At 42.0% G+C, this 26,213-nt stretch overlaps 1 protein-coding gene across 3 annotated transcripts in view; it reads left to right on the forward strand.

The window, feature by feature from the left end:
- DENND4C (DENN domain containing 4C) overlaps positions 1 to 26,213 on the forward strand; it is a 142,248-nt gene that overhangs the window by 16,737 nt on the left and 99,298 nt on the right. For all 3 annotated transcript variants that reach the window (XM_033237435.1, XM_033237437.1, XM_033237436.1), the window contains exon 2: positions 23,574 to 23,895. In XM_033237435.1, coding sequence (XP_033093326.1) covers positions 23,591 to 23,895 — 305 coding nt within the window. In that variant the 5' untranslated portion in view covers positions 23,574 to 23,590. The remainder of the gene's footprint in view (positions 1 to 23,573; positions 23,896 to 26,213) is intronic.

Consider the following 26,213-nt stretch of genomic DNA (forward strand, 5'->3'; position numbering starts at 1 on the left):
TGTTGGGATTGCACGCGTGAGCCACTGCACTGGGCATGTTTGTTTGTTTATTGATTGATTTAAGTATTGTACATAGTGTTTTTATTCTCTGCAGTGAAAGTGAGTCCTACTTGCAGACACAGTTTTTTTTTAAAGCCAACTCATCTATGTTCATCTATGTTGTGACTTCTTGTCTCTTTAAGGATTTTGCTTCTGGGTTATCTTCTGTATCATTGTTTTTATTTGTTTTATTTTTATTTTATCTAGACCAGCACATCCCCTGTATTATTTTTCCTGCTGAATCATTTTTCTTAGCATACGAACATGCTATAACACTTAATTCTCTAACTTCAATAGGAATGGCAAAAGAAAAAACCAAAAACAGCTCATTTCTCACACACACCTTTCCTTCTCATTTACAGCAAAATTTGTCAGAAAGAATTGCTTGTGCTGGGCGCGGTGGCTCAAGCCTGTAATCCCAGCACTTTGGGAGGCCGAGACGGGCGGATCACGAGGTCAGGAGATCAAGACCTTCCTGGCTAACACGGTGAAACCCTGCCTCTACTAAAAAAATACAAAAAAAACTAGCCGGGCGGGGTGGCAGGCGCCTGTAGTCCCAGCTACTCGGGAGGCTGAGGCAGGAGAATGGCATAAACCCGGGAGGCAGAGCTTGCAATGAGCTGAGATCCGGCCACTGCACTCCAGCCTGGGCGACAGAGTGAGACTGTCTCAAAAAAAATAAAAAAATAAAAAAAATAATTGCTCGTTCTCAGTATCTCTGCCTTCTAAGATTCCATTTTTTCCCCAATTCTTTCCGGGTTGGCTCTTTTCCACTCCCACCAACTGAAATCACTCTTGTCAGTGTTCTCAATCCTTAAATTGCTCTAACTCTCACCAGCGTTTGACACAGGTGATTGATCATTTCCTGTTTTTATAAAAACTTTACTTGGTTTTCTGGATGCCATATCATCCTTACTCTTTCCTAATTTATGGCAGCTCCTTCTCGATCTTATTTTCTAGCTTCTCTTTCCTCACCTGAAGGTTGTTGTGTCCTACCTAGACATAGGCTTTGTAACTTTTCTTTATCGGTGTTTGTCAGTTAGTATTTGACGGTTCTTTGGGTATCTTATCTAATGCCATGGCTGTAAGCATTATTAATTTGCTCTTGACTCAGGTCTTGACATCTTCATTGAACTCCACACTATAATGGACTGCGTTTTCATTTTTCAAGACAGGATCTCATTCTGTCATACAGGCTGGAATACAGTGATGCAATTATAGCTCACTGTAACCTTGAACTCCTGGTCTCAAGCGATTGTCCTGCCTCAGCCTCCTGAGTAGGACTATAGGTGCATACTACCAACAATTTTATTGTTGTTATTGAGACTGGATCTTGCCGCATTGCCCAGGCTGCTCTCAAACACCTGGCCTCAGGCATCCTACCACCTTGGCCTCCCGAAGGGCTGGGTTTATAGGTGTGAGCCACTGTGCCCTGCCAGGACTGCCTTTTCTACATCTCTTGAATATTTTAGTAGGCATGTCAATTTTATCTTGTGTGAAAAAGAATTATTGGTTTATTTCCTCAAACCTACCCTTTTCTCAGACTTTACCCTCTTAGTAAATGGTACTGTTGTTTACCCACTTAATCAAGCCACAAAATGGAAATCACACTTGCTTTCTCTTTTTTTCCCCTTACACATCCAATCCACCAGCAGCAGCTTTACCTTCAAACTATATCCCCTATATTATCATTTCTTGCTGCTCCCACTCCTTTGCCCTAATATAAGCCATTTTTATCATGTCTTTTCTGGACTGTTGTTAATCGCCTTCTATCTGCTCTTCCTGCTTCCATTCTTTTCTCCTTCTAGTTTGTTCTCACAACAGCTAAAATGAAAGACATAAGTAGTAACATGTCACTCTCATTTAAAGGCTCCTCATAGTTTTTCATCATATTTAGAAAAAAATCCGAAGACCTAATTTTAGCCTAAAAGGTCTTACTTGATTTCTCCTTCACTGACCTCATCTCTTACTACTTCTCTAAGCTCCAGAGCCACTGGCCTTGCTGTTCCTCAAAGACCAAGCTATTTACTGCTTTAAGGCTTTTATTATTGACTTTTTTCCTGCCTGTAATGTTCTTCCTTTGTTATCATATGATTTGCTTGCTACTTCATGCCACTTAGGCCCCTGCTTAGATCTTCTTTTTTTTTTGAGATGGAGTCTTGCTCTTGTTGCCCAGGCTGGAGTACAATGGCACAATCTTGGCTGACTGCAACCTCCGCCTTCCGGGTTCAAGCGATTCTCCTGCCTTAGCCTCCCGAGTAGCTGGGACTACAGGCATGTGCCACCTCGCCTGGCTAATTTTTGTATTTTGGTTGGCCAGTCTGGTCTCGAACTCCTGACCTCAGGTGATCTGTCCGCCTCAGCCTCCCAAAGTGCTGGGATTATAGGTGTGTGCCTCTGCGCCTGGCTAGATCTTACTTTTTTTTTTTTTTGAGATGGGGTCTTGCTGTGTCGCCCAGGCTGGAGTGCAGTGGCGCAATCTCGGCTCACTGCAAGTTCCGCCTCCCGGGTTCACACCTCCCGGGTTCTCCTGCCTCAGCCTCCCGAGTAGCTGGGACTACGGGTGCCTGCCAGCATACCTGGCTAGTTTTTTGTATTTTTAATAGAGATGGGGTTTCATCATGTTAGCCAGGATGGTCTCGATCTCCTGACCTCGTGATCTGCCTGCTTTGGCCTCCCAAAGTGCTGGGGTTACAGATGTGAGCCACCGCGCCCAGCCTAGATCTTACTTCTTTACTTCTTCAGAGAGGTATTCCTTGATGACACCATAAAAATAGGCCCCTTCCCTTCCACTTTCTGTTTTGATTTACTTTTCTTCATAGCAGCACCAAGGGTTTTTTTTTTTTTTTTTGAGACAGAGTCTCGCTCAGTCACGTAGGCTGGAGTGTAGTAGCACGATCTTAGCTCACTGCAACCTCCGCCTCCTGGCGATTCTCATGCCTCAGACTCCAGAGTAGCTGGGATTATAGGCATGAGCCACTACACCCAGCTAATTTTTGTATTTTTAGTAGAGACAGAGTTTCACCATGTTGGTCAGGTTGGTCCCAAACTCCTGACCTCAGTTGATCCACCCGTCTCAGTCTCACAAAGTGCTGGGATTACAGGTGTGAGCTACCGCGCCCGGCCACGCGGCATCTATGTTTTTGAAAGTATAAGTTTACTAATTATTTTCCAACTGTAATATAAGCTCTATAAAGACAAGGATTGGGTATTTTCATTGCTTTAATTCCCAGCATTTAAAACGATGTTTGAGACCCTGTCATAAGTTACTAACATACCAGTAGTAATTTTTATTTTTATAAATTTTTTTTATTATTATATTTTAAGTTCTAGGGTACATGTACACAACGTGCAGGTTTGTTACATATGTATACATGTGCCATGTTGGTGTGCTGCACCCATTAACTCGTCATTTACATTAGGCATATCTCCTAATGCTATCCCTCCCCACCCCTCCCCACAATAGGACCCGGTGTGTGATGATCCCCTTCCTGTGTCCAAGTGATCTCATTGTTCAGTTCTCACCTATGAGTGAGAACATGCGGTGTTTGGTTTTCTGTTCTTGCGATAGTTTGCTGAGAATGATGGTTTCCAGCTGCATCCATGTCCCTACAAAGGACACGAACTCATCCTTTTTTATGGCTGCATAGTATTCCATGGTGTATATGTGCCACATTCTCTTAATCCCGTCTGTCACTGATGGACATTTGGGTTGATTCCAAGTCTTTGCTATTGTGAATAGTGCTGCAATAAACATACGTATGCATGTGTCTTTATAGCAGCACGACTTATAATCCTTTGGGTATATCCCCAGTAATGGGATGGCTGGGTCAAATGGTATTTCTAGTTCTAGATCCTTGAGGAATCACCACACTGTTTTCCACAATGGTTGAACTAATTTACAGTCCCACCAACAGTGTAAAAGTGTTCCTGTTTCTCCACATCCTCTCCAGCACCTGTTGTTTCCTGATTTTTTAATGATTGCCATTCTGACTGATGTGAGATGGTATCTCCTTGTGGTTTTGATTTGCATTTTTCTGATGGCCAGTGATGATGAGCATTTTTTCATGTGTCTGTTGGCTATATGAATGTCTTCTTTTGAGAAGTGTCTGTTCATATCCTTTGCCCACTTTTTGATGGGGTTGTTTTTTTCTTGTAAATTTGATTGAGTTCTTTATAGGTTCTGGATATTAGCCCTTTGTCAGATGAGTAGATTGCAAAAATGTTCTCGCATTCTGTAGGTTGCCTGTTCACTCTGATGGTAGTTTCTTTTGCTGTGCAGAAGCTGTTTAGTTGAATTAGATCCCATTTGTCAATTTTGGCTTTTGTTGCCGTTGCTTTTGGTGTTTTAGACATGAAGTCCCTGCCCGTGCCTATGTCCTGAATGGTATTACCTAGGTTTTCTTCTAGGGTTTTTATGGTTTTAGGTCTAACATTTGAGTCTCTAATCCATCTTGAATTAATTTTCGATAAGAAGTAAGGAAAAGATCCAGTTTCAGCTTTCTACTTATGGCTAGCCAATTTTCCCAGCACCATTTATTAAATAGGGAGTCTTTTCCCCATTTCTTGTTTTTGTCAGGTTTGTCAAAGATCAGATGGCTGTAGATGTGTGGTATTATTTCTGATGGCTCTGTTCTGTTCCATTGATCTATATCTCTGTTGTGGTACCAGTACCATGCTGTTTTGGTTACTGTAGCCTTGTAGTATAGTTTGAAGTCAGGTAGCGTGATGTCTCCAGCTTTGTTCTTTTGGCTTAGGATTGCCTTGGCAATGCGTGGTCTTTTTTGGTTCCATATGAACTTTAAAGCAGTTTTTTCCAATTCTGTGAAGAAAGTCATTGGTAGCTTAATGGGAATGGTGTTGAAACATTAAATTACCTTGGGCATTATGGCCATTTTCACAGTATTGATTCTTCCTATCCATGAGCATGGTATGTTCTTCCATTTGTTTATGTCCTCTTTTATTTCACTGAGCAGTGGTTTGTAATTCTCCTTGAAGAGTTCCTTTACATCCCTTGTAAGTTGGATTCCTAGGTATTTTATTCTCTTTGAAGCTATTGTGAATGGGAGTTCATTCATGATTTGGCTCTCTGTTTGTCTGTTACTGGTGTATAAGAATGCTTGTGATTTTTGTACATTGATTTTGTATCCTGAGACTTTGCTGAAGTTACTTATCAGCTTAAGGAGATTTTGGGCTGAGACATTGGGGTTTTCTAAATATACAGTCGTGTCATCTGCAAACAGGGACAATTTGACTTCTTCTTTTCCTAACTGAATACCCTTGATTTCTTTCTCTTGCCTGATTGCCCTAGCCAGAACTTCCAACACTGTGTTGAATAGGAGTGGTGAGAGAGGGCATCCCTGTCTTGTGCCAGTTTTCAAAGGGAATGCTTCCAGTTTTTGCCCATTCAGTATGATATTGGCTGTGGGTGTTTCATAAATAGCTCTTATTATTTTGAGAGGCTTTCCATCAATACTGATTTTTTTTTTTTTTTTTTTTTTTTTTTTGAGACGGAGTCTTGCTCTGTCGCCCAGTCTGGAGTGCGGTGGCCGGATCTCAGCTCACTGCAAGCTCCGCCTCCCGGGTTCACGCCATTCTCCTGCCTCAGCCTCCCGAGTAGCTGGGACCACAGGCGCCCGCCACCTCGCCCGGCTAGTTTTTTGTATTTTTAGTAGAGACGGGGTTTCACCATCTTAGCCAGGATGGTCTCGATCTCCTGACCTCGTGATCCGCCCGTCTTGGCCTCCCAAAGTGCTGGGATTACAGGCTTGAGCCACTGCGCCCGGCCAATACCGAATTTATTGAGAGTTTTTAGCATGAAGGGCTGTTCAATTTTGTCAGAGGCCTTTTCTGCCTCTATTGAGATAATCATGTGGTTTTTGTCTTTGGTTCTGTTTATATGCTGGATTACATTTATTGATTTGTGTATGTTGAACCAGCCTTGCATCCCAGGGATGAAGCCCACTTGATCATGGTGGATAAGCTTTTTGATGTGCTGCTGGATCCGGTTTGCCAGTATTTTATTGAGGATTTTTGCATCGATGTTCATCAGGGATATTGGTCTAAAATTCTCTTTTTTTGTTGTATCTCTGTCAGGCTTTGGTATCAGGATGATGTTGGCTTTGTAAAATGAGTTAGGGAGGCTTCCCTCTTTTTCTATTGATTGGAATAGTTTCAGAAGGAATGGTACCAGCTCCCCTTGTACCTCTGGTAGAATTCGGCTGTGAATCCGTCTGGTCCTGGACTTTTTTTGGTTGGTAGGCTATTAATTATTGCCTCAATTTCAGAGCCTGTCAATTTTGTTGATCTTTTCAAAAAAACAGCTCCTGGATTCATTGATTTTTTTGGAGGGTTTTTTGTGTCTCTATTTCCTTCAGTTCTGCTCTGATTTTAGTTATTTCTTGCCTTCTACTAGTTTTTGAATGTGTTTGCTCTTGCTTCTCTAGTTCTTTTAATTGTGATGTTAGGGTGTCAATTTTAGGTCTTTCCTGCTTTCTCTTGTGGGAATTTAGTGCTCTAAATTTCCCTCTACACACTGCTTTAAATGTGTCCCAGAAATTCTGATATGTTTTATCTTTGTTCTCACTGGTTTCAAAGAACATCTTTATTCCTGCCTTCATTTCATTATGTACCCAGTAGTCATTCAGGAGCAGGTTGTTCAGTTTCCATGTGGTTGAGCGGTTTTGATTGAGTTTCTTAGTCCTGAGTTCTAGTTTGATTGCACTGTGGTCTGAGAGACAGTTTGTTATAATTTCTGTTCTTGTACATTTGCTGAGGAATGCTTTACTTCCAACTATGTGGTGAATTTTGGAATAAGTGCAATGTGGTGCTGAGAAGAATGTATATTCTGTTGATTTGGGGTGGAGAGTTCTGTAGATGTCTATTAGGTCCGCTTGGTGCCGAGTTGAGTTCAATTCCTGGATATCCTTGTTAACTTTCTGTCTCGTTGATCTGTCTAATGTTGACAGTGGGGTGTTCAAGTCTCCCATTATAATTGTATGGGAGTCTAAATCTCTTTGTAAGTCTCTAAGGACTTGCTTTATGAATCTGGGTGCTCCTGTATTGGGTGCATATATATTTAGGAGAGTTAGCTCTTCCTGTTGAATTAATCCCTTTACCATTATGTAATGGCCTTCTTTGTCTCTTTTGATCTTTGATGGTTTAAAGTCTGTTTTATCAGAGACTAGGATTGCAACCCCTGCTTTTTTTTTGTTTTCCATTTGCTTGGTAGATCTTCCTTCATCCCTTTATTTTGAGCCTGTGTGTGTCTCTGCATGTGAGACGGGTCTCCTGAATACAGCAGACTGATGGGTCTTGACTCTTTATCCAATTTGCCAGTCTGTGTCTTTTAATTGGACCATTTAGTCCATTTACATTTAAGGTTAATATTGTTATGTGTGAACTTGATCCTGTCATTATGATATTAGAGGGTTATTTTGCTCGCTAGTCGATGCAGTTTCTTCCTAGTGTTGATGGACTGCACATTTTGACATGTTTTTGTGATGGCTGGTACCAGTTATTCCTTTCCATGTTTAGTGCTTTCTTCAGGATCTCTTGTAGGGCAGGTCTGGTGGTGACAAAATCTCTAAGCATTTGCTTATCTGTAAAGGATTTTATTTCTTCTTCACTTATGAAACTTAGTTTGGCTGGATATGAAATTCTGGGTTTAAAATTCTTTTCTTTTTTTTTTCAGACGGAGTCTTGCTCTGCCGCCCAGGCTGGAGTGCAGTGGCCGGCTCTCAGCTCACTGCAAGCTTCGCCTCCCGGGTTCACGCCATTCTCCTGTCTCAGCCTCCCGAGTAGCTGGGACTACAGGTGCCCGCCTCGTCGCCCGGCTAGTTTTTTGTATTTTTTAGTAGAGACGGGGTTTCACCGTATTAGCCAGGAAGGTCTTGATCTCCTGACCTTGTGATCCGCCCGTCTCGGCCTCCCAAAGTGCTGGGATTACAGGCTTGAGCCACCGCGCTCGGCCGAAAATTCTTTTCTTTAAGAATGTTGAACATTGGCCCCACTCTCTTCTGGCTTGTAGAGTTTCTGCCAAGAGATCTGCTGTTAGTCTGATGGGCTTCCCTTTGTGTGTAACCCGCCTTTTCTCTCTGGCTGCCCTTAACATTTTTTCCTTCATTTCAACTTTGGTGAATCTGACAATTATGTATTTTGTAGTTTCTCTTCTGGAGGAGTATCTTTGTGGCGTTCTCTGTATTTCCTGAATTTGAATGTTGGGCTGCCTTACTAGGTTGGGGAAGTTCTCCTGGATGATATCCTGCAGAGTTTTTTCCAACTTGGTTCCATTTTCCCCGTCACTTTCAGGCACACCAATCAAACGTAGATTTGGTCTTTTCACATGATCCCATATTTCTTGGGGGCTTTGTTCGTTTCTTTTTACTCTTATTTCTCTACACTTCTCTTCTCGCTTCATTTCATTCATTTGCTCTTCAATCGCTGATACTGTTTCTTCCAGTTCATGGAATCGGTTACTGAAGGTTGTGCATTTATCACGTAGTTCTCGTGTTATGGTTTTCATCTCTATCAGTTCTTTTAGGGTCTTCTCTGCATTGATATTCTAGTTATCCATTCATCCATTCTTTTTTCAAGGTTTTTAGTTTCTTTGCACTGGTTACGTAGTTCCTCATTTAGCTCTGAGAAGGTTTATCGACTGAAGCCTTCTCTCAACTCGTCAAAGTCATTCTCCGTCCAGCTTTGTTCTGTTGCTGGCGATGAGCTGCGTTCCTTTGGAGGGGGAGATGTGGTCTGGTTTTTTGAATTTCCAGCTTTTTTGCACTGCTTTTTCCCCATCTTTGTGGTTTTATCTGCCTTTGGTCTTTGATGACGGTGACGTACTGATGGGGTTTTGATGTGGGTGTCCTTTCTGTTTGTTAGTTTTCCTTCTAACAGTCAGGACGCTCAGTTGTAGGTCTGTTGGAGTTTGCTTGAGGTCCACTCCAGACCATATTTGACTGGGTATCAGCAGCAGAGGCTGTAGAAGATAGAATATTGCTGCACAGCGAGTGTTGCTGTCTGATTCTTGCTTTGGAAGCTTCGTCTCAGGGGTGTACCCAGCCGTGTGAGGTGTGAGGTGTCCGTCTGCCCCTAGTAGGGGAGGATGTCTCCCAGTTAGGCTCCTCAGGGATCAGGGACCCACTTGAGCAGGCAGTCTGTCCGTTCTCAGATCTCAACCTCTGTGTTGGGGGATCCACTGCTCTCTTCAGAGCTGTCAGACAGGGGCATTTATGTCTGCCGAGGTTTCTGCTGCTTTTTGTTTAGCTATGCCCTGTCCCCAGAGGAGGAGTCTACAGAGGCAGGCCAGCCTCCTTGAGCTGTGGTGGGCTCCACCGAATTCGACCTTCCCGTCGGCTTTTTTTGCCTCCTTAAGCCTCAGCAATGGCGGGCAGCCCTCCCCGAGCCTCACTGCCGCCTTGCAGTTAGCTCTCAGACTGCTGTGCTAGCAATGAGGGAGGCTCCGTGGGTGTGGGACCCTCTGGGCCAGGTATGGGATATAATGTCCTGGTGTGCCATTTGCTAAGACCCTTGGTAAAGCGCAGTATTAGGGTGGGAGTTACCCAATTTTCCAGGTGTTGTGTGTCTCAATTTCCTTTGGCTAGGAAAAGGAATTCCCTTCCCCCTTGCGCTTCCCCAGTGAGGCGATGCCTTATCCTGCTTCAGCTCTTGCTGGTCGGGCTGCACCTGCGGACAAGTGCCAACTGTCAGACACACCCCAGTGAGATGAACCGGATACCTCAGTTGAAAATACAGAAATCACCCGTCATCTTTGTCGCTCACGCTGGGAGTTGGAGGCTGGAGCTATTCCTATTCGGCCACCTTGGGCACCTTATTTTTTATTTTTTGAGATGAAGTCTCGCTCTTGTCCCTCAGGCTGGAGTGCAATGGGGCGATCTTGGCTCACTGCAACCTCCACCTCCTGGGATCAAATGATTCTCCTGCCTCAGCCTCCCAAGTAGCTGGGATTACAGGCACCTGCCACCATGCCTGGCTAATTTTTTTTTGTAATTTTAGTGGAGATGGGGTCTTACAATGTTGGCCAGGCTGGTCTCAAACTCCTGATTTCAGGTGATCCACCTGCCTCAGCCTCCCAAAGTGCTGATATTACAGGCGTGAGCCACTGCACCTGACCACCAGTAGTAATTTTTTAACAAACACAAGAACTCCTTTCCCTTTAGCCACAAAACTGCAAAATAGTTATGAATAATCCAAGCAAAAAAATACGCAATACCTGAATGAAGAAAATCAACACATTTATTTTGTGTGTGTGTGTGTGTGTGTGTGTGTGTGTGTTTTGTTTTGAAATGGGGTCTTGCTGTTTCACAGGCTATAGGGCAGTGGCACTTATGGCTCAAACAATCCTCTTGCCTCAGCCTCCTGTGTAGCTGAGATCATAGGCGTGTGCCGCAACACCAGCTCATTTTAAAGTTTTTTGTAGGGGCTAGGTCTCACTTTGTTGCCCAGGCTGGTCTCAAACTCCTCGGGTCAAGTGATCCTCCCGCTTCAGCCTCCCAAATTGCTGGGATTACAGGCTTGAGCCACTGCACCTGGCCGGGTCAAGATTTTTTCTCAGCTCTTTATGTCAAAGTACTGTGTTCAAAAGTTATATGTGGCTGTGTGCTGTGGCTAATACCTGTAATCCAGTGCAATCGTCCCACCTAGACATCCCAAAGCAAAGGCAAAGGATGCCAGTTTAACGATAAGATGCCTAGTGTGGTTGGTTTAGGACTACCCACAGGTGTTTGGCTGTATTTACCCAATGCCTGTACCCCCTGTGAATCTAGGAAGTAACTAACTTGCTTTGATTTTACAAGTTAATAGGCGGAAGAAACTTGCCTTGGTCTCAGATGGGACTATGGACTGTGGACTTCTGAGTTAATGCCAAAATGAGTTAAGACTTTGGGGTTGGGTGCGGTGACTCACGCCTGTAATCTCAACACTTTTGGAGGCTGAGGGGGCGCGGATCACTTGAGGTTAGGAGTTTAAGACCAGCCTGGCCAACATGGCAAAACCCTGTCTCTACGAAAACTACAAAAATTACTCACTGGAACCTCCACCCTCTGGGTTCAAGCAATTCTCCTGTCTCAGCCTCCCGAGTAGCTGGGATTACAGGCACATGCCACTATGCCCAGCTAATTTTTGTATTTTTAGTAGAGATGGCAGTTTCACCATATTGGTCAGGCTGGTCTTGAACTCCTGACCTCTGGTGATCCACCCACCTCAGGCTCCCAAAGTACTGGGATTACAGGCATGAGCCACTTGTGTATGTCAGCAGTGTGAGAATAGACTACTACAGTAGAGATGGGGGTCCTGCTACATTTCCCAGGCTGATCTCAAACTCCTCTACAAAAAATAATGAAAAAACAAAAGACCACATTCTTAGCCATAAAACAGGTCTTGATAACTATGAAAGAATTTGGGGCCGGGCGCGGTGGCTCAAGCCTGTAATCCCAGCACTTTGGGAGGCCGAGACGGGCGGATCACGAGGTCAGGAGATCGAGACCATCCTGGCTAACACGGTGAAACCCCGTCTCTACTAAAAAATACAAAAAAAAAAAAAACTAGGCGGGCGAGGTGGCGGGCGCCTGTAGTCCCAGCTACTCGGGAGGCTGAGGCAGGAGAATGGCGTGAACCCGGGAGGCGGAGCTTGTAGTGAGCTGAGATCCGGCCACTGCACTCCAGCCTGGGCGACAGAGCGAGACTCCGTCTCAAAAAAAAAAAAAAAAAAAAAAAAAAAAAAAAAAAAAAAGAATTTGGGTTATATAAAGTACATTCTCTGACCATAAGGCATTTAAGTTAGAAATTAGTAACAGAAAGATTCTTGGAAAATTCCCAAGTACAGAATTTGGAAACTGAAAAACATACTTTATTTTTTAAAAAATTTTACTTCCTTTTCTTTTCTTTTTTTTTTTTTTTTTTGAGATGGAGTCTCGCTCTGTCGCCCAGGCGGGAGTGCAGTGGCCAGATCTCAGCTCACTGCAAGCTCTGCCTCCCGGGTTTACGCCATTCTCCTGCCTCAGCCTCCCGAGTAGCTGGGACTACAGGCGCCCACCACCTCGCCCGGCTAGATTTTTGTATTTTTTAGTACAGACGGGGTTTCACTGTGTTAGCCAGGATGGTCTCGATCTCTTGACCTCGTGATCCACCCATCTCAGCCTCCCAAAGTGCTGGGATTACAGGCTTGAGCCACCGCGCCCGGCCGTCTGTTTTTTTTTTGTTTGTTTGTTTGTTTTGAGACGGAGTTTTGCTCTTGTTGCCCAGGTTGGAGTGCAATGGCGCGATCTCCGCTCACTGCAACCTCTGCCTCCCGGGTTCAAGCGATTCTCTTGCCTCAGCCTCCTCAGTAGCTGGGACTACAGGCATGTGCCCGGCTAATTTTGTATTTTTAGTAGAGGGGGTTTTCTCCATGTTGGTTAGGCTGGTCACGAACTCCCAACCTCAAGTGATCTGCCCACCTTGGCCTCCCAAAGTGCTGGGATTACAGGCTTGAGCCACCATTTCCTTTTCGCTTCCTTTTCTTTAAATTTTATTTTTTTACCTTTTAAAATTAAACTTGTCTCTTTCTTATGTTATTTTTGATTTTAATTTGTAGTTTTTTAGTAAGAAACCTCACCCAAGAAAACATACTTTAAAATTATCTATTGGGCAAAGAAAATATTTTTTAAAAAAGGAAATAAAAAATATTTCAATCCAGGTGAGGTTTCAGAAAACAGAGTGAAGATAAAGGAAAAAAGAATTAAAGTGAAAAAAAGAAAAAAATTATAAAAAAATATTTTGAACAGAATAAAAAGAAGGCCAGGTACGGGTGACTTGTACCTGTAATCCCAGCTACTCGGGAGGCTGAGGCACGAGAATCACTTAAACGCAGGAGGTGGAGGTTACAGTGATCCCAGATCTCATCACTACACTCCAGCCTAGGTGACGGAGTGAGACTGTCTCAAAAAAAAAAAAAAAAAAAAAGAAAACATATCCAGATTTGTGGAGTACCACTGAAACACTCCTTAGGAAACGATTTGTAGCAGTGAATGTCTACATTAGAAAAGATCTTAAATCAATAACTTTAGCTTCCACCTTAAAAAGCTTGAAAAAGAATAGCAAATTAAACTCTACATAAGCAGAGAAAAGAAAACAATAAAGATTAAAGTAGAATTCAAAGAAATGTGAAACAGAAAAGCAAGAGAAAAATCTATGAAACCAAGGGTGATTTTTAAAATGGATAAACTTCTAACCAGGCTGATCAGGCAAAAAAAGAGAAGATACAAATTACTGATATCAGGAATTAGAGAGGTGATATCACTACATATTCTAAAGATAGTAAACAGATAATAATAGAATATTATGAACAACTTTATGTCAATAAATTTGACAAACTTAGATGGAATGACAAATTCCTTGAAAGACACAAACTACAAAAGTTTATTCAAGAAGAAATAGGGAATAGCAAAGACTTGGAATCAACCCAAATGTCCATCTGTGACAGACTGGATTAAGAAAATGTGGCACATATACACCATGGAATACTATGCAGCCATCAAAAAGGATGAGTTTGCGTCCTTTGTAGGGACATGGATGCAGCTGGAAACCATCATTCTTAGCAAACTATCACAAGAAGAGAAAACCAAACACCGCATGTTCTCACTCATAGGTGGGAACTGAACAATGAGATCACTTGGACTCGGAAGGGGAACATCACACACTGGGGCCTATCATGGGGAGGGGGGAGGAGGGAGGATTGCATTGGGGAGTTATACATGATATAAACGTCATGCACATGTACCCTAGAACTTAAAGTATAATAAAAAAAAAAAAAAAAAAAAAAAAAAAGAAGAAATAGGGGCTGGGCAAGGTGGCTCATTCCTGTAATCACAGCACTTTGGGAGGGGAAAAATCACTTGAGCCCAGGAGTTTTAGACCAGCCTGGGAAACATGACGAAACCTCATCTCTAGAAAAATAAATTAACTGGGTGTGGTGATGCATGTCCATGGTCCCAGCTACTTGAGAGACTGAGGTGGGAGGATCACTTGAGCCTGGGAGGTTGAGACTGCTGCAGCCTGGGCAACAGAGCAAGACCCTATCTCAAAAAATCAATCAATCAATCAGTCAATCGGTCAGTCTGTCAATCAAGAAGAAATAAGTAAGCTAAATAACTTCGTGTGTGCTTAAGGAATTGAAATCATAGTTTAAAAATCTACCCACAGAAAGATCCAGACTCACGTAATTTCACAGGCAAGTTCTATCAGACATTTAAGGAAGATATAATACCATTTCTGTATAGCCTTTTCCAAAAAATTGAAGAGGAGGAAATTTTTTCCCAACTTGTTCTGTAATGTTAGCATTATCTTGATACCAAAACCAAAGATATTACAAGAAAACTATGTCAGTATTCTTCGTTAACATATATAAAATTTCACACAAAATTATGGCAAATAGAATTCAAGAACATATAAAAAGGATGACATATCTTGACCCAAGTGGGGTTTATGTCAGAAATTCAGGATTAATCTATAACTTGAAAATCAATGTAGTTTACCATATTAACAAATAAAAAGAGAAAAACCATATGATCTCAGTAGATGCAGAAAAATTACTTGATAAATTCTAATATCCATTCTATTTTTTTTTTTTAAGTTTTTTTTTTTTTTTTTTAAGACATTGTTGCTCTGTTTCCAGACTGGAGTGCAGTGGTGCGATCTCGGCTCACTGAAGCCTCTGCCTCCTGGGTTCAAGCAGTTCTCCTGCCTCAGCCTCCTGAGTAGCTGGGATTACAGTCATGTCCCACCATGCCTGGCTAATTTTGTATTTTTAGTAGGGATGGGGTTTCTCTGCGTTGGTCAGGCTGGTCTCGAACTCTGACCTCAGGTGATCCACCTGTCTCGGCCTCCCACAATGCTGGGATTACAGGCGTGAGCCACCACCACGCCTGGCTCATATGCTACAGTTTCTTTATCCATTTGTCTGTTGATGTATAACTTAGGTTGCTAAGTTGAAGCAACTTAGGTTACTTCCAAATCTTGGCTATTGTGAATAGTGCTGCAATAAACATGGGAGTGTCCGTATTTCTTTGATGTACTGATTTCCTTTCTTTTTGGTATGTATCTATCACAGTGGGATTGCTGGATTGTATGGTAGTTCTGTTTTTAATTTTTTGAGGAACCTCTGTACTATTCTCCATAGTGACCATACTAATTTATGTTCCCACTAACAGTGTATGAGGGTTCCCTTTTCTCCATATCATTGCCAGCATTTGTTATTGCCTCTCTTTTGGACATAAGCAGTTTTAACTGGTGTGAGATGTTTTATCTCATTGTAGTTTTGATCAGATACATTTTGATGCATTTCTCTGATGATCAGTGATGTTGGGCACCTTTTCATATACCTGTTTGACATTTGTATGTCTTCTTTTGAGAAAAGCGTATTCAGATATTTTGCCTATTTTTAAAACTGGATTATTAGATTTTTTCCTGTAGAGTTGTTTGAGGTCCTTATATGTTCTATTTTATTTTATTTTATTTTACTTTTTTCTTTTCTTTTTTCTTTTTTTTTCTTTTTTTTTCTTTTCTTTTATTTATTTTATATTTTGACAGAATCTTGCTCTGTCACCCGGGTTGGAGTGCAGTGGTGTGATCTCAGCTTGATGCAACTTCCGCCTCCTGGGTTCAAGCAGTTCTCCTGCCTCAGCCTCCCGAGCAGCTGGGACTACAGGTGTGTGCCATCACACCCAGCTAATTTTTGTATTTTTAGTAGAGACGGGGTTTCACTATGTTGGCCAGGCTGGTCTTGAACTCCTCACCTAGGTGATCCACCCGCCTCGGCCTCCCAAAATGCTGTGATTACAGGTGTGAGCCACCATGCTCGCACCATGTTCTGGTTATTAATACTTTCTCAAATGGGTAGTTTGCAAATATTTTCTCCCGTCTGTAGGTTGTCTCTTCACTTTTTTGTTGTTTCCTTTGCTGTGCAGAAGCATTTTATCTTGATGTGATCCCATTTGCCTATTTTTGGTTTTGTTACCTATGCTTTTGGGGTAGTAATCAAGAAATCCTGGCTGGGCACGGTGGCTCATGCCTGTAATCCCAGCACTTTGGGAGGCCGAGGTGGGTGGATCATTTGAGGTCAGGAGTTCGAGACCAGCCTGGCCAACACAGTGAAACGCTCTCCATACTAAAAATACAAAAATTAGCCAGGCCATGGTGGCACACGCCTGTAATCCCAGCTAATCACAAGGGAGAAGAATCACTTGAGCCAGGGAGGCAGAGGCTGCAGTGAGCCGAGATCACCCTACTGCACTCCATTCTGGATGACAGAGTGAGACCCTGTCTCAAAAAGAAAAAAGAAGGAAATCTTTCCCCGGACCAGTGTCCTGGAGAGTATCCCCAATGTTTTATTGTAGTAGTTTCATAGTTTGAGGTTTTAGACTGAAGTATTTGTCTTGATTTGATTTTTGTAAATGGTGAGAAATAGGGATAATAGGGATCTAGTTTCCTTCTTCTGCATATAGATATCTAGTTTTCCCAGCAATATTTGTTGAAGAGACTGTCCTTTCCTCAGTGTCTGTTCCTACCACCTTTGTCGAAAACAAGTTCATTGTAGATGTATGGATTTATTTCTGGGTTCTCTATTGTGTTCCATTGGTCTGTGTGTCTATTTTAATGCTGCTAACATGCTGTTTGGCTACTGTGGCACTAGTATAATTTGAAGTCAGATAATGTGATTCTTCCAGTTTTGTTGTTTTTGCTCAGAATAGCTTTGGCTATTCTGGGTCTTTTGAGGCTCCATGTAAATTTTAGAAATTATTTTTCTATTTCTTTGGAAAATGTCATTGATATTTTGATAGGGATTGTATTTAATCTGTAGATTGTGTAGTATGGATTTTTTTTAAAACAATTTTGATTCTTTCAATTCATAAACATGGAATATCTTTGTCTTTTTTCTGGAGACAGTGTCTCACACTGTTGTCCAGGCTGGAGTGCAGTGGCACAGTCACGGCTCACTGCAGTCTTGACCATCTAGGCTCACGAGATCTTCCCACCTCAGTCTCCTTAGTGCCTGAGGACTACAGGTGAATGCCACCAGAACTGGCTAATTTTTTTTTTTTTTCTCCCATAGAGACAACTTCTTGCTATGTTGCTCAGCCTGGTCTCGGACCCATTGGCTCACTCAAGCAGTCTTCCCACCTTGGCCTTCCAACGTGCTGGGATTACATACATGAGACACCATGCCTGACCTCTTTCCATTTGTGTGTGTGTGTTCTCTTTAATTTCTTGCATCAGTGATTTATAGTTTTAGTTGTAGTGATTTTTCACTTCTTTGGTTAAGTTTATTAGGTTAGCCTTAGGTTAACTTATTAAGTACTTTATTTTATTTGTAGATATTATAAATGGGAGTACTTTTTTCATTTCTTTTTCAGATAGGTCATTGTTGGCATATGGAAATGCTACTGATTTTTGTGTATTGATTTTATATCCTAAAACTTTAGTGAATTTATTAGTTCTTTTTTTTTTTTTTTTTTTTTTTTTGTCTGAGACAGCTCTTGCTCTGTCGCCCAGGCTGGAGTGCAGTGGTGTGATCTCAGCTTACTGCAACCTCCACCTCCTGAGTTCAGGCGATTCTCCCACCTCAGCCACCTGAGTAGTTGGCACTACAGGCCTGCGCCACCAGGCCTGGCTAATTTTTGTATTTGTAGCAGAGACAGGGGTTTTACCATGTTGACGGGGCTGGTCTCGAACTCCTGACCTCAGGTGATCCACCCACCTCAGCCTCCCGAAGTGCTGGGATTATAGCCGTAAGCCTCTGTGCCTGGCCGAATATATTAGTTTTCATAGTTTTCGGTGGAGTTTTTACATTTTTCCAAATATATCATATCTTTTTTTTTTTTTGGTGCAGTGGTGCGATCTTGGCTCTCTGCAACCTTCGCCTCCTAGGTTCACATGATTCTCATGCCTCAGCCTCCCAAGTAGCTGGGACTACAGGTGAGCACTCCCACACCCAGCTAATTTTTGTATTTTTAGTAGAGATGGGGTTTTGCCATATTGGCCAGACTAGTCTTTAATTCCTGGCCTCAAGTGATCCATCTGCCTCGGCCTCCCAGAGTGCTGGGATTACAGGTGTGAGCCATCACTCCTGGCTACATTTTGTATTTTTTGGTAGAGATGGGGTTTCACCATGTTGGCCAGGCTGGTCTTGAACTCCTGACCTCAAGTGATCCACCTGCCTTGGCCTCCCAAAGTGCTGGGATTACAGGCATGGGCCACCATGCCCGGCCTCATATCATTTGTAAATAAGAGTAATTTGACTAGTTTCTTTCCAGTTTGGATGCCTTTATTTCTTCCTTGTGTAATTACTCTAGCTAGGACTTCCGGTACTATGTTGAATAACAGTATTGAAAGTGGTCGTTCTTGTTGTGTTTCATATCTTAGAGGAAGCCTTTTAATGTAATACTAAATGGGGAAAGCACTCTGTTATGGGTCTGTTGTATATAGCTCTTTTTGTGTTGAGGTATGTTTCTTCTATAACCAATTTTTTGAGAGTTTTTTTTTTGTCATGAAAGGATATTGAGTTTTATCAAATGCTTTTTCAACATCAATTGAAATGATCATATGGTTTTTGTCTTTTATTCTGTTGATAGGCTGTATCACATTGTTGGTTTGTTTATTTGGAACTATCCTTGTCTGCATGGGTGATATAAATGCCACATGGTCATATTGAATAATCTTCTTAATGCGTTGTTGAATTCATTTTTTTTTTTTTTTTTGAGACAGAGTTTCACTCTTGTCGCCCAAGCTGGAGTGCAGTGGCGTGATCTCGGCTCACTGCAACCTCTGTCCGTTGGGTTCAAGCAATTTTCCTGCCTCAGCCTCCCAAGGAGCTGGGATTACAGGTGTGTGCCACCATGCCCTGCTAATTTTTTTGTATTTTTAGTAGAGACAAGGCTTCATCCTGTTGGCCAGGCTGGTCTTGAATTCAGTTTGCTCGTGTTTTTTTGAGGAATTTTGCATCAGTGTTCATCAGAGATAGTGGCCTGTAATTTTCTTCCTTTTTTTTTTTTAGATTGTCTTGCTCCTGTCACCCAGGCTGAAGTGCAGTGGCGCGATCTCGGCTCACTGCAACCTCTGCCTCCCTGGTTCAAGCGAATCTTCTGTCTCAGCTTCCTGAGTAGCTGGGGACTACAGGCGCCCGCCACCACTAATTAGCCCACCCGGCTAAGTTTTTTTTTCTATTTTTGGTAGGGACAGGGTTTCACCATGTTGGCCAGGCTGGTCTTGAACTTCTGACCTCAGGTGATCCACCCGCCTCAGCCTCCCAAAGTGCTGGAGTGCTGGGATTACAGGCATGAGCCACTGTGCCTGGCCAATTTTCTTTCTTTGATGTGTCTTTGTCTGGTTTTGGTATCAGGTTCATACTGGCCTTATAGAATGAGTTTGGAAGTATTCTGTTCTATTTTTTCAGAATAATTTGAGTAGGAATGGTATTAGTTCTTTAAATCTTTGGTAAAATTCAGCAGTGAAGCCATTAGGTCCTGGGCTTTTCTTGGCTTGGAGACTTCTTACTACTGCTTCAATCTTGTTACTTGTTGTTGGTCTATTCAGGTTTTGGATGTCAGTATGGTTTGGGTTTGGTAGGTTGTATGTTTCTAGGAATTTAGCAGTTTCTTCTAGGTTTCCCAGTTTATTGTTATATAGTTGCTCATAGTAGTTCCTTTTTTCTTTTTTTTTTTTGAGACAGAGTCTTACCCTGTCATCCAGCAGGCTAGAGTGCAGAGTGCAATGGTGCAGTTTTGGCTCACTGCAACCTCCGCCTCCCAGGTTCAAGTGATTCTCCTGTCTCAGCCTCTTGAATAGCTGGGATTACAGGCGCCTGCCACCATGCCTGGCTAATTTTTGTATTTTTGTATTTTGTATTTTTAGTGGAGATGGGGTTTCACTATGTTGGCCAGACTTGTCTTGAACTCCTGACCTCAAGTGATCTGCCTGCCTCGACCTCTCAAAGTGCTGGGATTACAGGCGTGAGCCACCATGCCTGGCCAGTAGTTTCTAATGATCCTTTGAATTTCTGTGGTATTGCTTGTAATGTCTCTTTTGTTTTCATCTCTGATCTTATTTATTTGAGCCTTCTCTCTTTTTTTCTTAGTCTGGCTAAAGGTTTGTCCATTTTGTTTATCTTTTCAAAAAACCAAGTTTTTTTCCTTTCATCTTTTGTGTTTTTTCTGTTTCAATTTAATTTATTTCTGTTGTGATCTTTTTCTTCTACTAATTTTGGGTTTGGTTTGGTTTTGCTTTTCTAGTTCTTTAAGATTCATTGTTAGGTTGTTTATTTGAAGTTTTTTTACTTTTTTGATGTAGGCACATTTGCTATAAACCTTCTTCATAGTAGTTTTTGCCGTATCCTGTAGGTTTTAGTATGTTGTGGTTCCATTTTCATTTGTTTCAAGAAATTTAAAAATTTTCTTTGTTTTTTTGAGACAAGGTCTCACTGTGTCACCCAGGTTGGAGTGCAGTGGCACAATTATAGCCCACTGCCACCTTGACCTCCTGGGCTCAGGAGATTCTCCCACCTCAGCCTCCTGAGTAGCTGGAACTACAGGTTTGTACCACCAGATCTGGCTAACTTACTGCATTTTTTTTTTTTAGAGATGAGGTTTTACCATGTTGCCTAGGCTGGTCTTACACTCTGAGGCTCAAGCAGTCTGTTCCCCTTGCTCTCCCAAGATGGCTGGGGTTACAGGTATAAGCCACTGTGCTCGGCCACTTTTTTTTTTTTTGAGACGGAGTTTCACTCTATCACCCAGGCCGGAGTGCAATGGCATGGCCTCAGCTCACTGCAACCTCTGCCTCCTGGGTTCAAGCGGTTCTCCTACCTCAGCCTCCCAAGTAGCTGGGACTAATGGGTGCCTGCCACCACACCTGGCTAATTTTTGCATTTTTAGTAGAGACGGGGTTTCACTATGTTGGCCAGGCTGGTCTTGAGCTCCTGACCTTGCGATCCACCCGCCTTGGCCTCCCAAAGTGCTGGGAATACAGGTGTGAGCCACTGCGCCCAGCCTCAAATTTTTAAATTTTCTTTCTTAATCTCTTCATTGACCCTCTGGTCATTTAGGAACATATTCTTTAATTTCCATGTATTTATGTAGTTCCCAAAGTTCTTCTTGTTACTGATTTTTTTTTCTTATTTACTTATTTTTATTATACTTTAAGTTCTAGGGTACATGTGTACAACGTGCAGGTTTATTACATATGTATACATGTGCCATGTTGGTGTGCTGCACCCATTAACTCGTCATTTACATTAAGTATATCTCCTAATGCTATCCCTCCCCCCTCCCCCCACCCCACAACAGGCCCCAATGTGTGATGTTCCCCACCCTGTGTCCAAGTGATCTCATTGTTCAATTCCCACCTATGACTGAGAACATGCAATGTTTGGTTTTCTGTCCTTGTGATAGTTTGCTCAGAATGATGGTTTTTAGCTTCATCCATGTCCCTACAAAGGACTTGAACTCAACCTTTTTTATGGCTGCATAGTATTCCATGGTGTATATGTGCCACATTTTCTTAATCCAGTCTATCATTAATGGACATTTGGATTGGTTCTAAGTCTTTGCTATTGTGAATTGTGCCGCAATAAACATACGTGAGCATGTGTCTTTATAGCAGCATGATTTATAATCCTTTGAGTATATACCCAGTAATGGGATTGCTGGGTCAAACGATATTTCTAGTTCTAGATCCTTGATTTTTTTTTGAGATGGAATTTTGCTGTTGTCACCCAGGCTGGAGTGCAGTGGTGTGATCTCGGCTCACTGCAACCTCCGCCTCCTGGGTTCAAGCGATTCTCTTGCCTCAGCCTCCCGAGTAGCTGGGATCACAGGCATGCACCACCACACCTGGCTAATTTTGTATTTTTAGTAGAGACGGGATTTCTCCATGTTGGTCAGGCTGGTCTTGAACTCCCAAACTCAGGTGTTCTGCCTGCCTCAGCCTTCCGAAGTGCTGGGATTACAGGCGTGAGCCACTGTTCCCGACCTGGATATGTTTCACTGTCTTGATTGCGGTAATGGTTTTATTGGTTGTTGTTTCTTACGCTCTATCTGGTGTTTTTAGATATAAAATATTTAATGATTCCTAAGCTTACTTATTTTACATGGTGTTTATGGAAAGTTTAATTCTTATAAAGCACAAGAGTTCTAACTGGATTGTTGAGAACTGCTTTAATGATATTTATTACTGTTACCTTAATATTTCTGATCTTAGATCTTGACTAATGATGTGCTCAATTTATTTAAATGTGGAGTTTAAGACTCCTCTAACTTAGAATGATATTTTGAATGATCTGAATATTGTTCATTAACTGCATTTTGCTAAAAGGAAAATATTGTAGTCCACCTCTGATAGTTTAGTATTTTTTTGAGATGGAGTCTTGCTCTGTTGCCCAGGCTGGAGTGCAGTGGCGCGATCTTGGCTCACTGCAAACCTCTGCCCCCCAGGTTCAAGCAATTCTCCTGAGTAGCTGGGATTACAGGCACCCGCCACCACACCTGGCTAATTTTTGTATTTTTAGTAGAGATGGGATTTCACCATGTTAGCCAGGCTGGTGTCGAATTCCTGACCTCAAGTGATCCACCCACCTTGGCCTCCCAAAGTGCTGGGATTACAGGCGTGAGCCACCGGGCACGGCCTTTTTTTTTTTTTTTGAAACAGAGTCTCACTGTGTCGTCCAGGCTGGAGTGCAGTGGTGCAGTTTGGACTCACTGAAACCTCTGCCTTCTAGGTTCAAGTGATTCTCATGCCTCAGCTTCCCGAGTAGCTGGGACTAATGGGTGCACACCACCACACCTGGCTAATATTTATTTTTATTTTTATTTATTTTTTGAGATGGAGTTTCTCTCTTTCACCCAGACTGGAGTGAAGTGGAGCAGTCTCCACTCACTGCAGCTTCTGCCCCTTGGGTTCAAGCGATTATCCTGCCTCAGCCTCCTGAGTAGCTGGGATTATAGGCACCCTCCACTATGCTCAGCTAATTTTTGTATTTTTGTAGAGCTGGGGTTTTGCCATGGTGGCCAGTTTGGTCTTAAACTCCTGACCTCAGGTGATCCACCCACCTCCACCTCCCAGAGTGCTGAGATTATAGGTGTGAGCCACCGTGCCCAGCCTAATTTTTATATTTTTAGTAGAGACAGGGTTTCGCCATGTTGGGCAGACTGGTCTCGAACTTAGGACCTCAGGTAATCGGCTTGCTTTATCCCCTCAAAGTGCTGGGATTACAGGCATGAGCCATTGTGCCTGGCCCCAGTTTAATGATTCTTAATAGAATATGAGAAGATTATAGTTGTGTTACAAATGAATTGATGCTGTTAACTTGTACTTTCACTTTTACCAGCTGACAAGATGATAAAAGCAGCCTTCTTCTCAGAAAGACAGTTTGATTATAAATCCAGCTGGGAAATGTGCTATTTGATGATTATTAACTCAAGGATATGTTAATTTTTGTCAGGATAAAGCATTTTATTTTATTGATATCTTTCCCCTCCCTCTTCTAGGAAATACAGTAGCAGCCATGATAGAAGACAAAGGACCAAGAGTGACAGACTACTTTGTTGTAGCTGGTCTCACTGACACATCTACTCTTTTGGATCAAGAAATAAATCGTTTAGATACTAAGTCAACTGGACCTAAAGCTCCAATTACAGACATTGCCGTTATTATCAAATCAGCTGGAGAAACAGTACCTGAAGGTTACACCTGTGTAGAAGCCACTCCATCAGCTCTCCAAGCAAACTTGAACTATGGAAGTCTGAAAAGCCCAGAACTTTTCCTCTGTTATAAGAGAGGGAGAGATAAACCACCCCTTACAGATATTGGGTATGGTGACTTATTTTCTTTGCTATAGTGAAGGAATAAAATTTATTTAAGGGCCATGGAAGTAGGAATTTGAAATCCTTGATAGTTTTGTTATTACTGATAGTTTATTATTATTAATAGTTTTATGGTTACTTCAGGATTCATTATAGTAATATATTACATGCCAGTAGGCACCCTTATTGAATTTCTCTGCCTTGCACTTTAATTGTTAGATCATTTGCTTTCAAAAGAATATTGAAATGAAGACATTAGACCTTAAAGTGTCATTTTGTTTCTGTTGTACTTATCAAATAAGATTATTAATTAAACACAATAAAACGAGAAGCTATAATAAAGACACTGTCATTTAAGGAGCTGCTTGGGTTGTGCAGTGAGTTTTTGTGAAGACCTGTACTTGTTTAACTAAAGAGCAGTCCTATGTTTTTTTTTTTTTTTTTTTTTTTGAGACGGAGTCTCGCTCTGTCGCCCAGGCTGGAGTGCAGTGGCGCGATCTCGGCTCACTGCAAGCTCCGCCTCCCGGGTTTCCGCCATTCTCCCGCCTCAGCCTCCGAGTAGCTGGGACTACAGGCGCCTGCCACCGCGCCCGGCTAGTTTTTTTTTTGTATTTTTAGTAGAGACGGGGTTTCACCGTGTTAGCCAGGAGGGTCTCGATCTGCTGACGTCGTGATCCACCCGCCTCGGCCTCCCAAAGTGCTGGGATTACAGGCTTGAGCCACCGCGCCCGGCTGAGCAGTCCTATTTTAAATACAATTGTACTGTGGCTTTTAATGCTGGGAGGAGGGTGTTTACAGATAAGTGCTATAGGTTTCGTGAAGTGTCTAGTATCTAGTCTACCAATGAAGGACATTCTTTTTTATAAATGCCTGCAAAGGTCCACCCTTTCTCCAAATGGCTACCTTGACTCTTCTGTAAAAAGGATGTGCTCTTAGAATACCTATAAAACTTTACCATATATATATGTGATGTATTGGGGTGTTTATTATCATTACCATTACTAAAATATATTATAGATATTTGGGAACATCCTGGCAAGTATTTTAGGATCAGCTTGTCTATTTATACAAAATGTGTAGTAGGAATTTTGATAGAGATTACATTAAACTTTAGATTAATCCACAGAGTATTGTCATCTTTCCAATATTAAATGATTGAGCTTGTGAACGTGGAATGTTTTCCATTCATTTAGGTCTTCTTTAATTTCTTTAAGCAACATTGTGTGTTTTTTTAACTCTGATTAATTTTATTTCTACGTATTTTATTCTTTTGGATTCTGTTATAAATAGTGTTGTTTTCTTAATTTTTGGATTGTTTGTTGCTGGTGTATAGAAATGGCTGATTTTTGTGTGCTAATCTTGCACTTTGCAACTTTGCAAATTTATTAGTTCTAATAACGTGGGTTCTTTGGGACTTTTAAAATATATATATTTAGGATCATGTCATCTGCAAATAGAAATGGTTTTACTCCTTCCTTTGCAGTTTGGATGCTTTTTGTGTGTGCGTGTAATTACTCTGACTAGAACTTTTAATATGTTGAATAGCAGTGGTGAAAGCAGGCATCTTGTCTCATTCCTGATTTTAGTTAAATTTCAGTGAAAGCTTTAGGTCTTTTACTGTTGAGTATGAGGTTAACTGTAACTTTTCTTTAAATACCATTTATCATGTTGAAGAAATTTTCTTCTATTCCTAGTTTTCTGATTTTATCATGAAAGTGTGTTAAATTTTATCAGATGCCTTTTGTCAATTGAGATGATCATGTATTTTTTCTTCCTTTGTTCTCTTATGTATTACATTGATTTCCTTTTGTTGAATCTTTCTTTTGATGTAAGTATGATACCATACCTTAAAAATGATTAATTCCTTAGTATCATCACATATCCAAATTTTTCTAATTCATGAAGCCTTTTTTTTTAACACTTGGTTGCTGGTTGTTCTCTGTTTGTTGTTGTGGTTGTTTTTTGTTTGTTTTTGAGACAGAATTTCACTTTGTTGCCCAGGCTGGAGTGTGGTGGCACGATCTTGGCTCACTGCAACCTCCGCCTCCCGGGTTCAGGTGATTCTCCTGCCTCAGCCTCTTGAGTAGCTGGGATTACAGGCGTGCACCACTATGCCTGGCTAATTTTTGTGTTTTTAGTAGCGGAGACGGGATTTCACTATATTGGCAAGGCTGGTCCTGAACTCCTGACCTTAGGGGATCTGCCTCCCAAAGTGCTGGGGTTACAAGCGTGAGTTACCACACCTGGCCCCTGATTGTTCTCTTTTTTTTTTTTTTGAGACGGAGTCTGGCTCTGTCGCCCAGGCTGGAGTGCGGTGGCCGGATC

This window comes from Trachypithecus francoisi, unplaced genomic scaffold (assembly GCF_009764315.1).
Source record: "Trachypithecus francoisi isolate TF-2019V2 unplaced genomic scaffold, Tfra_2.0 Lachesis_group16, whole genome shotgun sequence".
Lineage (NCBI taxonomy): Eukaryota > Metazoa > Chordata > Mammalia > Primates > Cercopithecidae > Trachypithecus > Trachypithecus francoisi.